Consider the following 14,287-nt stretch of genomic DNA (forward strand, 5'->3'; position numbering starts at 1 on the left):
TGCTAAGCCTCTGACACAGCACTGCGTTTCCATGGTGACAACTGCACAGCATAAACAACAATATTCGATTTCAACCCTTTTCTCTCTCCTCCCACTGTAAGTAGTGAGTGCCACACATAAACCCACCTCACACTGTAGTGAGTGCCACACATAAACCCACCTCACACTGTAGTGAGTGCCACACATAAACCCACCTCACACTGCAATGCCTCAGTGCTGGGGATAAAAAAAACAGCAGCAGGAGCTTTTCAAAATAGAGGTGGTACAATCTGACAATCAGAACAAAAGCAGAGTGTGATCTAGAGGGCACGGCTCATGAGCAGCTCTCGTTTGGTAGCACGGAAAGCTACTGGCTCATACCGTACAGGAGGCAACCCAAAGCTCAGAGTCAGTGTGACTGAGCCCCTGAGCCATCAGATGACCTCTCCTTGGGGAGTGGTCTGGACTGAGGTGCCCCCTGGCAAGGGTGGGGCCGTGTGCTTGCGCGCGCTGCGACTGCAGTTACAAAGGATGAAAAGGCAAACTGCCAAAATCAAAAGCTTGCCTGAATGATTCATTAACAGTGATGAACAGCCATACACAATAAACTGGCACTGATAAATGAGACACTGTAATTGCAAGGAAGATGGTCTGACGATGTAGCCAGGCTACTGAAGATGATCTTGCACAGCTGATGCTGTGAAATAGGAAGTTACAACTAAAGGGCAGCATTTGAACAACAGGACTGCATGCTGTCAGAGGCTTACAGACAAGAGGGCACAGGAAATGACAAATCATCTCAATTATAAACAAGCCAGATAAACTACACCATATTTCCACATAATATGGTATACAATTTATTATTTTCAGCAATGTTTACACTAGATAGGTAGATAGATAGAAAGATAGATTTTTTTAGAGAACAGGGATAGATGAGAGGGGGGGGGAGGGAGAGAGAGGCACCTGCATTCCTCCGCCAGAAATGTTCTTTGTGCTTCACTAGACGCGCCGGGGAGAGGCTAGTAAGAGGCACTGATTCTTCATACTGAGTTCGTTGATAGCCCACCGCACCCTTTAACAAAACCGGTGCCTCGCCCTACGACTGGCGGATCTCTCCCACACCCACTGGACTGGACACACTTAAGAAGACCGGCAAACCCGGCACTGACATCCTCCTCGGCACGAGAGGCTGTATCTCTTTGGAGACAGCAGATAACAGAGGAGTCTCCTACGACGTCTGGTCAGGATGATTCCATCCTTACAAGCTCTAGTCGTCCATTCAGACCGGACCGGATCCTGGAGTTCGCCACTGGCTTAATATGGCAGATATGAGATAGGCTTCAGCACTTTGAACCAAATGAAATACACAAAACTGTATTTATGTATTGACTGGGCTAAGAGATAGCGCGTGGAGCTGAAAATGCATTCATTACATTTGAGCAACGGTTACAAGTTTGCAGTTGCCTAGAAGACTATTGCCGAATCATGCTATTATCAGGTTGGCTTTGTTAAAAAACAACCTAGTACCTGATGAATCCAGAGAGCCAACTTCTCCGGTTAAGGCTGTCTCTTAAAATGTACAGGGATCTTCTCAAAATACAATGCATCAAAAACATTTAGAGACCTTTCTGCCAGTATTTCGATACCTTTAATTTTTGAGTGGACTTAATGACGAAATTTTTATATTAGAATTGCCTCGTCGTCGCATGGAGATGCACTGCTTTTTGTTTTGTCGCTCGCTCAGTGGTCTGCAACAGTTCTAGAGAGTAAACATACTAGGGGATAATCAATCGACATTTAAGGCTTTGAAGAATATACTAATAACATGACTTAAATTCCTTCAAGATATTCTCTTTTGACAACCTGCCGGCTTCGGACTATCGAGAAGCATGCGCATCTAGTGAGTGACTGTACCTTGTCAAAGCCATCAGAAATGTACTTTGAACCGTTATTCTTATAGGGAATTGGATCACGGATCTGACGAAGAAAACCTCACGGTCTCGCTGAGTGACTACACAAATCTTCAGAAAACAACCTCTCGCTTTACATGGATATCGATGATCCGGAACCCTGATGGTGGTGAACGGTCGGTGGGAGAGGCTTGGATCCCGCAGATTCTTCCTAGCCCTCATACTGTGGATTCACTCTAGGATGTTGCGACAGGTGTTGCACGAAGGTCTCAGGACGTCTTTCCACAAATTGGGCCATTTTGTCGCCAACCACCCTGTCTTCTTTGCCTCTACCCCGGTCCTGATTTCTATTTTGCTCGGCGCAAGTTTCAGCCGGTACCGCATTGAAGAAAACGTGGAGTACCTGTTGGCTCCGAAGCACAGTCTAGCGAAGATAGAGGGGAACTTGGTGGATAGTTTGTTTCCCGTAAACAGATCCAAACACACGTTGTACTCAGATTTGCAGACGCCGGGCAGATACGGCCGTGTCATCGTCACCTCACGCAGAGGAAGCATCCTAGAACCACAATACGTCGATTTAGTTTTGAAGGTATGAAACATGTTGAAATTGAGCTGTGTAAGCGGAAATATGTGTTTTGTCGTGCCATTTGCTCTACTCAATAACTGAGTGGAATGAATGAGGAATCTTCTTTATCATCAAACTGATCGCGTAAAACCTATCCAAAAATGTGAAAATTTCGGACAGTAATCTACACCAGCCATTATTCAGAACTCGCCTGATGTCCTGTGGCCAATATGAATGAATCAGTGTAAATGTACTTGGCACTTAAGATTAATTCCAATTTGGCACAATTGATTTTACAATTTTTTACAACTGTTTACACACATTTTCAAAACGCTACACAAAACCCCCAGTTACTCACAGAAAATGCAAAATGCCTCAAATCTCCAGCAAAATCACAGCATTCAAAATGCCATAAACAGTTTTCTAAAGCAAACATTTGCCTCACATTAAATATTTTTTGTCATAATATGACATTTTGGATACATCGTTTACACTGTGGCTCAAAACCTAAAGCTCTTCTGTTTTTCATGGACTTCTATGTATATTTCGATACAAGAGTGAAAGTCATCTACAGAGAGATGTTGACATAAACAGTAAACATGTTAGCAAATTTGAAACCAAAATAGTGATGTTTCCCAAATAATTTGTTGTTGTGGATACAGTATTTTACAGCCAATAAAAAGGACGCAAAATACAATGACTACCAGATGTACATGGAGTTTTGAAAAAGCTGATTTTGACAGAAATTACTGTATTTCCAAAGAAAGAAATGACTGACTATCAAATGTATCTGATTTATTTTTCCAAAGAATGTATATCAGTGTGTGTGTGTGTGTGTTTGGGGGTGGGGGCAGTTGGTCATGTATATTCATAGGTTTTATAGACCCTTTCAACTGCAAAAACAAACATGTGTATTTCTAAGCCATTTTCGGAGGCATAGAAAACATTGAGTTAATGGTAACTTGGGGACAAAAGACAAGTTTTACGTTACATGTAAGTTGACTTTTGTAAATCCTTTAGGAAGCGATTGAAAGGGTATATACTATTATACATATTATAGAGTATTTCTATTTATAGGCCTATAGAAGGCAATGATGGATGGTTTCTATTTATAGGCCTATAGAAGGCAATGATGGATGGTTTTCAGTTAAATAATGAGTTCATACACTGGGAACTGTGAATAAGTGGTGAATAAGTGTGGCATTTTGATAGGTTGTGTTTGAACAACAAAATCAAGCTATTTCATGTTAGATTTTTGTGTGTTAGGTAGAAAATTGTGGTATTTTGCAAAATGTGTTTTAGGAAATTGAAAACGGAATCAAACATTGAGAATTAGTGTATGGTTTTGCAGATTTGGTGTGGGGTTTTGGTGTTTGAAAGACATGTTTAGAAAATTGTGTGACAAGCAAAAAAGTAGTGTGTACGCAGTTGAAAAAAAAACTGTAACAGCTGTTGAAATGATCGACGTGTTGGAACCGTCAGCAAATTGCTCTGTGTGAAACGCCAGCGTCTCATCTCACGGCACAGTCTCCTGACTAGTCTGTGTTAAATGACACTGTCATGTTCGACTTTGGTCACTGTTTTACTCCTAATTTCACTCTGTTCAACCCTCAAAGAGGCAAAGTATCATGCGCCTGAGTCCCCACACCTCACCTCTTGCTTTCTAAACCAGCGTCCAGATCAGTGTCCAGGGGGGCAGCCGTGGCCTACTGGTTAGTGCTTCGGACTTGTAACTGGAGGGTTGCCGGTTCCCCGACCAGTGGGGCACGGCTGAAGTGCCCTTCAGCAAGGCACCTAACCCCTCACTGCTCCCCGAGCGCCGCTGTTGTAGCAGGCAGCTCACTGCGCCGGGATTAGTGTGTGCTTCACCTCACTGTGTGTTCACTGTGTGCTGAGTGTGTTTCACTGCTGTAATTCACGGATTGGGGTAAATGCAGAGACCAAATTTCCCTCTCGGGATCAAAAGACTATATATACTTATACTTACTTAGATCAGTGTCCAGATCCTAAACTGGACTGTTCTCAATGCTGTGGATCTGAAGTACAGTATCACATTGTGGTCTGGAGATTTCTTCATACACATTTACAGTATTCTATTACCTATTGTACCAAAAGAGAGAATTTGGCCTCAAAAAGGGGTAACATCCCTCAGTGTGTGTGTGTGTGTGTGCGTGTGTGAAGTGTAGTGTGCAGTAGTGTCCGGAGCAACACTCTGCGGCCTACTTTCCCCCTTTCACACACACACACACACACACTTTCCCCCACCACCCTGAGATGTTTCAGGCCTAAGATGAAGGATGAGCTTGTCCCCTTGTGAGAGGTAGGGACAAGTGAAAGCAGTGGGAGAAACCACACACGCTCCCTTTTAGAAGTGCACTTCATACACACAGTACATCAGATAGGAAGTTATATTAGTGCCACACAAATCGTTTAAAAATACACACAGGTGGTCCTTTTGAATGAATGACAGTCTTCAAAGTAACGTAATGTAAAGTATGGCCACTCATGACAGTGTTTCCCAAAGAATTGAATTCTATTTGTGGTGGTAGGTTTGCAGCATTAATTTGAATGCAACAGTTTTTAACAAATTAGTGCAGTGTGGTTATGATGCTAACCAGATTTAAGCACATTAAGTACAACCAGGAAAATCATTGTGTGGTGGGCCGCCACAAATAAGTCAATGTATGGGAAACACTGCATGCAAATTGTTCTGCTGTTTGGATCATGGACAGTATTGGAACAGAAGACACACCTTGATTTTCCATAGCAGTTATGGACCCCAGAGGCGTGCTGATCACGACGACCACGTTAGCCCCCAACCCTCTCTTAACTACTGAAGCCATCCAATTAGCTGGTGAATATGTGTGTGAGAGTGTGTGTGTGTGTATGTGTTCATGCATCTGTGTATGTGCATTTCTGTGTGTGTTCATGCATCCATGTGAGTATGTGCATGTCGGTGTGTGTGTGTGTGTGTTCATGCATCCATGTGTTCCTGTGTGGGACATTTGGGGTCCTTAAGCAAGCTCAGGGGGCCTGTGTAATCAGTGGGGGATCTGGAGAAGACTGTGGCAGAGCTGACTCATCCTGCTCATATGGGCCTCTAGCGTTTACTTCCTCTCTTCGTACACGCGTACCGTACGCCTCAGAGACGTGCTCATCTGTACACGCGTACCGTACGCCTCTAGTGTTTACTTCCTCTCTTCGTACACGCGTACCGTACGCCTCTAGTGTTTACTTCCTCTCTTCGTACACGCGTACCGTACGCTTTAGAGACGCGCTCATCTGTACACGCGTACCGTACGCCTCAGAGACACGCTCATTCTGAATTATCTCTGTGTGCGCCGTGCTACCAGTAGAAAAGGGAAGCAGCTCTGTAAAACCAGAAGGCAAAAAGGCAATAAAACAACAGCTGTAAGAACATTTTTGCCATAAATCACATTAGAAACAGCACTAGTGCACTTACCTACACAAATAAAGCTTATTATTATTATTATTATTATTATTATTATTATTATTATTACTGGTGCACTTACCTGGGCCTGCTTTATTGCTACTCATATTAGATTCCCTTGTTTACATTTGTTTGTATTATTTATTTTTTTTAGGTTTATTTTTTAGTAAATCCATTCTAGCCAACTATTGCACCCACTGTCATTGCTAAATATGCACATAGATTTAAAATATGATGCAGTCAGACCTGGACTCAAAAGGCATACATCCTCTACTAATGCCTACGTTGGCGGCTGTGATTGTGACACCGACAGTTAGTTCTGAGCAAGGAGCAAGCATCCCTATTATCTGCCTCCAGTACCTTTTTAACGGCTAGGTGCTAATGCAGTGTGTGATTCAACCTACGCAGGTTTGCTGATGGGTAACAGATCCGGAAGTCAAATTGCCTTCCCACTCAGTGGAGAACCTACAGGCTTCCCTGTTGCTTGGCAACCACAGATCATTCTACAGCCACCATTGAGTGGCTTTAGAAAATGAAATGATGTAATCATTTTTTTCTCCCTTTCTTGAATAGTATATACTGTAATACAATGAGCATGTGTGTGTTATATAGCATGCTGGTATTTGACATTCACGCCATAAAATTTTTAGAGCTATGCAGACAAGAACATCACAGTAGGAGTTTCATATAGCGGACTCCATGGAACCACTTGCATTGTGTAGGCTACAGGACTACACCCCAACCTGAGAATAATAATAATAATAATAATACATTTGATGTGTGTGTGTGTGTGTGTGTGTGTGTGTCTCCCTCAGCTCCATCGCACCATCGCCCAGCTCCAGGTGCCCATGCTGGGCTTCAACTACACCTTCAACCACCTCTGCCTGCTGGACGACAGCAAGAGCTGCATCGTGGACGACATTGTGCACGCGCTGGCCGAGGTCCAGACAGAGCGCACGGCCAACCGAACGGTGCCGCCGCTGTGCTACCCCATCACCAGCCTGCGGGACGGCCGCGAGGCCTACATCGGGCACCAGCTGGGCGGCGTGCAGCCGCTGGGCGGCGGGGGGGGGGGGGCGTGAGGGTGGCGTGCGGGTGGCACGCGCCCTCCAGCTCACCTACTACCTGCAGGCCTCGTCGGCGCTCAACGAGCTGGTGGCGGCACGCTGGGAGGCTGCGTTCGGCGTGGAGCTGGAGCACTTTGGCCGGCAGCACCCGGAGCTGGCGCTCTACCCGTTCACGTCGTCGTCGCTGCAGCGCGACTTTCAGCGCACCAGCCGCGTGGCCGAGCGTCCGCTGCTGGTCAGCCTGGCCGTGTGCATGGCGCTGGCCGTGCTCTGCTGCTCCATGCGCGACTGCGTGCGCACCAAGCCCTGGCTCGGCCTGCTCGCGCTGGTCACGGTCAGTCTGGCCACGTTGACCTCCGCCGGCATCTTCAACCTCAGCGGCGGCAAGTACAACTCCACCTACCTGGGCATCCCCTTCGTCATGCTGGGTAAGCGTTGCCACGATTCCTTACTTCCTGTTTCTCCCTTCTAGTCAAATCAGTGTGATTGTGCACAGCCCACATACAGGGTCACAGGCAGGCTGAAGCTTTCTGTTCACGGAGTACTGTATCTACTGCAACAGTTAGCTTCCACTATAATCAATGGAACTGGCTACACCAGACATGATAGCGGCAACATTTACCTTCGAAAAAATGAGATCAGTCTTCTAAAACTATTTTTACACTCCGCGAACGTGCCTCAGTTACGCCTGCTGCGCCCCAGGCCTTAGAATGCCTCTTTAGTCAAAGTCTTAGTTTAGACTATTTATGTTCCGTCGGGAAGATATTTTGTAAATCCCATGACGTATCATCAGTGTTGCCACAGTTACCTTGAAAAAGTAATCTGATTACTGATTACTCCTTTAAAAAGTAACTTAGTTACTTTACTGATTACTTGATTTTAAAAGTAACTACAATTTTACAAGTTACTTTATTAGTTACTTTCAGCAGCTGCCGACAACACCAACACAACACCCACCGCCTCAACATAAAAATGATAACCGGTTTTGCCAATACTCACTATACTGGAAGTGCATTTTAACAGTAATGCCAACAATGTATAGCAGACATCCCAACCTAACCTACTTAGATACTGAAATGCAGATGTTTGTTCAATAATGTCTAGTCAGTACACCAAATAAGGAAGGCCTATTGATAGAAATTGTGATAGTAAAATATGTAGATTTTGGTAGCCTTGGCAACTAGGCTTGACCATCTAGGCCTTAGTAATATGCAAATTAAATTACACTTGTTAAACTCACAACAAGTCTTTTGCAATCATTTAACCCGCCGTGAGCAATGCTAAAGTCACTGTTACAAACAGTGCAGTGTGCAATACTATTATTATGTTTTACTCTTATGAGACAATTGTGTACACTTTTGTGTAGTCTGATGTGAAATGGGTCTTAAATGGTGTGCCGCAGAAAATTACCCAAATGTCACTCACTGGTCCAGAAAAGCAACTGTTGCATCAAAGAATTTATAACCACATGCTCTCATTGATTGTATGATTGCACTATTTGTGGTATGCAGACATTGTACAACGGGGGCCCCATATCCAGTATTCACAGAATCATCACATATCCAGTTCATAACAACAATTAAATTAGATATAGTCACCTACAAATGAAACAGAGGGCGCTTGTTTTATTGAGCAGGTCTTGCATAGAAGCCATAATAAGGCCATATCTGTGTATTATTTAACATTTTAGGCTATGGTATGTTTATTTTTTCTTCACACAGGATATAGTGTGCCGTGGGACATTTTAAGTGTCAAAAGTGTGTCGTGGTAGCCTGACGAGCCAGACCCACATTAAAATGTAGGGTCTGGGCACTCACCGTTCGCAGTGCTCAGTCCGAGGGGCGGGATAATCAGTTGTCTTTCAAATTCCCTCTGCACGCAATAGGACAGCGGCAGCGCTATGAGTCCCATGCGTTTCCCACCAGCGGAGCTAGTTGGCTAGTTCAAACGTTTGCCAACTTAATAAAAGCTTAACTCGTGTCACACTGTTCGCCAACAGCAACATTCATCTTATTTGTTTTCAAGTAGCAGGGAATTCAAGCCAAACCGTTGCAACTCTGCCATCAATCATTATGTTAAGCCCACTTAACGACTCTATACACGATTTCATTGGCCTGATTGAGTTTCGATTTCTGGAGCTCACAAGCCAACGGAGAGTTACTAGACTAGCCCTGGCTGCCGCTAGGGGCGCGTCTAGATTTCTAGGCTAGTGTCGTGGCACAAAAAAGGTGGAAAAACACCGGTATAGATGACCGCTGTGCCCCATACTGTTTGCATACGTAACCGACGTACATGTTACATGTACAAATGCACATACTGCACAGCTACATACCAGCTGTCTCGTAACAGCGACTCTCCGGTCCGAAGCGTTAACCAGTAGGCCACGGCTGTCCATGCTGCACAGCTACAGTACATACCAGCTGTCTTCCGTCACATGTACACATGCACATACAAACGTAAATGTGGTTAAATTTCCAGAGTCATTTTTCATGGTTAGGATTAATCAACTCAGGGTACAGTGTAAGATTGCCATTCTAAACTATTGACTGTTGGCCATTCAGCGTTGTGTGTGATTGGAGTCTAATTTTAGAAAAACTTATATTATAAAGAAGACACCACCATACGCATAAAATGCAAGTAAAAACAGTGCAGTTTTGCCTATATCAATAACAAAATAAAGTGCCTGCATGTAAACTATATATAAATAAATATATATATATAAAAAAATCAATATTATATTTTTGAAAATCGATACAGTATTGGCAAATAAAATATTGTGATATTCAATGTTTTTCAATATTTTCTTACAGCCCTAATGTTTAAAGAGCTCTGTGATAAATAGAAATGTGTAGATCAGAGACTGATGGATGATGTAGATGGAGGATCTGTGATAAATAGAAATGTGTAGATCAGAGACTGATGGAGGATCTGTGATAAATGGAAATGTGTAGATCAGAGACTGATGGATGATGTAGATGGAGGATCTGTGATAAATAGAAATGTGTAGATCAGAGACTGATGGAGGATCTGTGATAAATGGAAATGTGTAGATCAGAGACTGATGGATGATGTAGATGGAGGATCTGTGATAAATAGAAATGTGTAGATCAGAGACTGATGGAGGATCTGTGATAAATGGAAATGTGTAGATCAGAGACTGATGGATGATGTAGATGGAGGATCTGTGATAAATAGAAATGTGTAGATCAGAGACTGATGGAGGATGTAGATGGAGGATCTGTGATAAATAGAAATGTGTAGATCAGAGACTGATGGAGGATCTGTGATAAATGGAAATGTGTAGATCAGAGACTGATGGAGGATGTAGATGGAGGATCTGTGACACCGCCACCCCCTCAGTCAGCACAGCACGGCGCCTCAGGGCCAGCTCAGATACGTCATGATAAACACACACACACACACACACACACACACACACACACACACACATACACACACACACACACACACACACATACACATACACACACACACATACACACACACACACATACACACACACACGTACACATAAACACATCAACACCACCACCCCCAGTGCTTACAAGCACACGCGCGCACACACACACGCACACACACACACACACACACACACACACACATACACACACACATATCATACACACACACATAAACACACTGACAGATTTTCTCCAGCTCAACTCAAGCACACACTTATAATCAACACTCTGGCAGGTGTTCTCTCTTTCCCTCCCTCTCTCTTTCTATTCTCTCTCTCTCTCACACACACACACACACACACACACACACACACACACACACACACACATTGTAATTAGTGGCATGTGAGGGAGGGACCACTGTTGTCTGAAATGCTCGATGAAAATAGCAGCATAGAGGAAAGGAGGCATAAAAGTGAAGAGAGAGAGAGAGAGAGCGAGCGAGGGAATAGGGAGGAGGAGAGATGGTAGAGAGAGTAAGAGAGGGAGGAGGGACATGAAGTGAGGAGATGGAGAGATGGTAGAGAGAGTAAGAGAGGGAGGAGGGACATGAAGTGAGGAGATGGAGAGATGGTAGAGAGAGTAAGAGAGGGAGGAGGGACATGAAGTGAGGAGATGGAGAGATGGTAGAGAGAGTAAGAGAGGGAGGAGGGACATGAAGTGAGGAGATGGAGAGATGGTAGAGAGAGTAAGTGCTCTCCAGTGATCGCAGTTCTAATGGGCCTTAGAGCAGCTTCAATCTGCACCATTGCCACTGCCATTGCACAATACTGGCCTCTCTCGTGGTCCCTGAGTGTGTGTGGGGGTGCGAGGGCTAATGGATGTTTACATATTTGTGTTTGGGTGTGTTTGTGGCCATTTTCAAGTGATTTGTGAATGAGTATGTCTGAGAGGGGAAGGGGTCTGGGTTAAGAGCATGTGTGTATGTGTATAAATGGCTAAGCTCACACTCATCTTCAAACCCAGTTTGTGACTGAATTTTTGTGAGTCGTACAGCATAAATGGCCACCACATGTAAACTGATCAACTGTTTACAGTGAAGGGGAAGAGTAGCGCTCATATGGTTTTGTAATCTAATAGGGCTTCTGGAACTGGAGGGTGGGGGCTAGGGCTCTCTGGTAAACACACGGGCTCATGATTTAATTACAGTAGAAAACCCCCTGGTAGCGCATCCTGTGGTACTGTAGAACAGAGATATGCCAAGATAGCAAACGCGTTGCAAATGTCCACTAAAAACATTAGCCTTGTCGCTAACACTATCAGGCCATTGGTTAAGAGCTAATTCCATTATAGGAACATTAGCCCCAAGCTAGCATTTGTGATAGTCCTCAAATGACAGTGTTGTGATTGAAATAGATGGCTATTTGTGGCATAATTGACTTGATGGCGTACTTAAGGGGAGACACAGCCTGTTATTTGAGTTTTGTAGGCTCCAGGTGTCTCTGAGATATGGGACATTACTGGTGTTGTTGTCTTCGTTGTTGTTGTCGGCGTTGTTGTTTTTGCTTTCTGTAGCAAGAAATTGCTGTATCAAGGCTATTATGGGTTCAGCTTTGAGGAAGTGGAACAGTGACCAGATCTCAAATTGTGGACTGCAGCCCAGGCAGCTTGGACTTCCTGCCTGCTTCATTATCCATGTCCGCCCCATCTGTGGAGTTTAGTAGACCAGGGGGGTGTTTCATTACGTGGGCCAGTGACTAACCTGGGTAAATTAGCCCAGAGGAAGTCGTAAAGCTTCTAATAGAGGAGCACTTTGGCTTCATTCTCCCAACAAATCAAAGCCAGAAAGCTCTTCTTTTAGGAGGATTATCACTTTCTGTGAGTCAACTTTTGTCACTAAACCGCATACTTGAATAGATAGATAGATACTTTATTGATCCCCAGGGGATAGATAGATAGATAGATAGATTGAAATATGCAGACAAACTATAGCCCTTGTTTGGCTGCATTTGACCATATCTTACCCACAAATCCAAGCGCACATTGCATTTCTTTACATAATGTGAAAAGCTAAACTGTGCAGGTTGTCTTCTGCCATGTCTTCTTATTCTTACGGTTCAAAAGACTGTATATATAGAACAATCTATGGTTCAAATAGATACATTTCCTTCAAGTGGTACCAGGTGATTGAAACACATGTTTCAGTGGGACGCAATGTCACACAGGAGGCTCAAAACAGGTGTGGAAGCATCAGTAGTCTCACTCACCACCTGATTTGCCGGCCCCATATGTTGCGTACAAGGCTTGCACTGAAGAGGATCCTTCAACAAGTACTGCATTGGGGCCTGGCACTAGCAGCTAGATGTAATTAGCCTATGTAACTACAGAGGCCCATGTCATAATGGGGATCTATATGCACTCTGTATGCTTACCACTCTGCCCTCTCTCAGTGGGTGGGTATGTTTCATTGTGCCTAAGAGGGCATTAGTTTGTGTGCATGCATTTGTATGTGTGTGTGTTTGTGCGTGCTTATGTTTATGTGCGTGTGTGTGTGTGTGCGTGCTTGTCGTGTGTGTGTGTGTGCGCTTGTCGTGCATGTGTGTTCATTTCCATTCAAAGTAACACAATGCAGTTATTTTACCTTAAAATCAAGGCTTCAAACACATTTTGATGCTACAATGACTTATGATATGGAGAATAAAGTCTCAGAGATTGCCACTGGGTGCCTGGAACGCTTGTTATCACACTATATGATGTTGATCAGGTAGGATCAAGACCCATTCAGTCGTTTTTTTATGACCTGGGTATCATCTTTAGACTAAAAATGGCTCTGAATATTTATGCCTAGGGCCATAAATATCAATTCCTTCATGGTGAGGCTTTGAAAAGGGAGATTGCGACTGAGCTGCCGACTGAAGAGTAGCTGTGCTGAATGAAGCTGTCGGGGGGTTAGGAGTTCAAACCGCAGTGTAGTGCTGTCCTAAGGGGAGCCCTCTCCTCTCCTCACGCACAACGCCTCCATCGCCCGCAGCGTCCCTCTCCTCTCCTCCTCTCCTCCTCACCCTCTTCTCTCCTCCTCACCCTCTTCTCCTCACCTCACCCTCTCCTCTCCTCCACACCCTCTCCTCCTCACCCTCTCCTCTCCTCTCCTCTCCTCCTCACCCTCTCCTCCTCACCCTCTCCTCTCCTCCTCCTCCTCTCTCCTCTTCCTCTCCTCTTCCTCTCCTCTCCTCCTCTTCTCCTCCTCCTCTCCTCTCTTCTCCTCTTCTCTCCTCTCCTCCTCACCCTCTCCTCCTCTTCCTCTCCTCCTCTTCTCCTCCTCCTCTCCTCTCTTCTCCTCTCCTCCTCCTCCTCTCCTCCTCTCCTCTCTTCTCCTCTCCTCTCCTCCTCCTCCTCTCCTCTCTTCTCCTCTCTTCTCCTCACCTCCTCCTCTCCTCCTCTCCTCTCCTCCTCCTCCTCTCCTCTCATCTCCTCTCCTCCTCCTCCTCCTCCTCCTCTCCTCCTCCTCCTCCTCCTCCTCTCCTCCTCTCCTCCTCCTCCTTCTTTCCTCCTCCTCCTCCTCCTCTCCTCCTCCTCTCCTCCTCTCCTCCTCCTCCTCCTCCCTCCTCCTCTCCTCCTTCTTTCCTCCTCTCCTCCTCCTCTCCTCCTCTCCTCCTCCTCCTCTCCTCTTTCACTCTCGACGCCTCCATCGCCCGCAGCGCCCCTCTGGATCTCATCCCTCTAGATCCCTCCTCCTCTGTCCATCACAGAGATGTTCATCTCATCCCTCTAGATCCCTCCTCCTCTGTCCATCACAGAGATGTCCATCATCCCTCTAGAATCGTGCTGTGTGTTTGTTGTTTGTGTGTTTGTTGTTTGTGTGTTTGTTGTTTGCGTGTTTGTTTACGTGTTTC

The 14,287-nt window shown here is 45.0% G+C and overlaps 1 protein-coding gene across 1 annotated transcript in view; it reads left to right on the forward strand.

Moving 5' to 3' along the window:
- The first annotated feature begins 935 nt into the window (after positions 1 to 935).
- Positions 936 to 14,287, forward strand: part of ptchd1 (patched domain containing 1) — a 20,250-nt gene continuing 6,898 nt past the window's right edge. The window contains 3 exon segments of the mRNA XM_042066949.1: positions 936 to 2,478; positions 6,721 to 6,974; positions 6,976 to 7,400. Coding sequence (XP_041922883.1) covers positions 2,053 to 2,478; positions 6,721 to 6,974; positions 6,976 to 7,400 — 1,105 coding nt within the window. The 5' untranslated portion in view covers positions 936 to 2,052.

Source organism: Alosa sapidissima, chromosome 17 (assembly GCF_018492685.1).
Source record: "Alosa sapidissima isolate fAloSap1 chromosome 17, fAloSap1.pri, whole genome shotgun sequence".
NCBI classification, from domain to species: Eukaryota; Metazoa; Chordata; class Actinopteri; order Clupeiformes; family Clupeidae; genus Alosa; species Alosa sapidissima.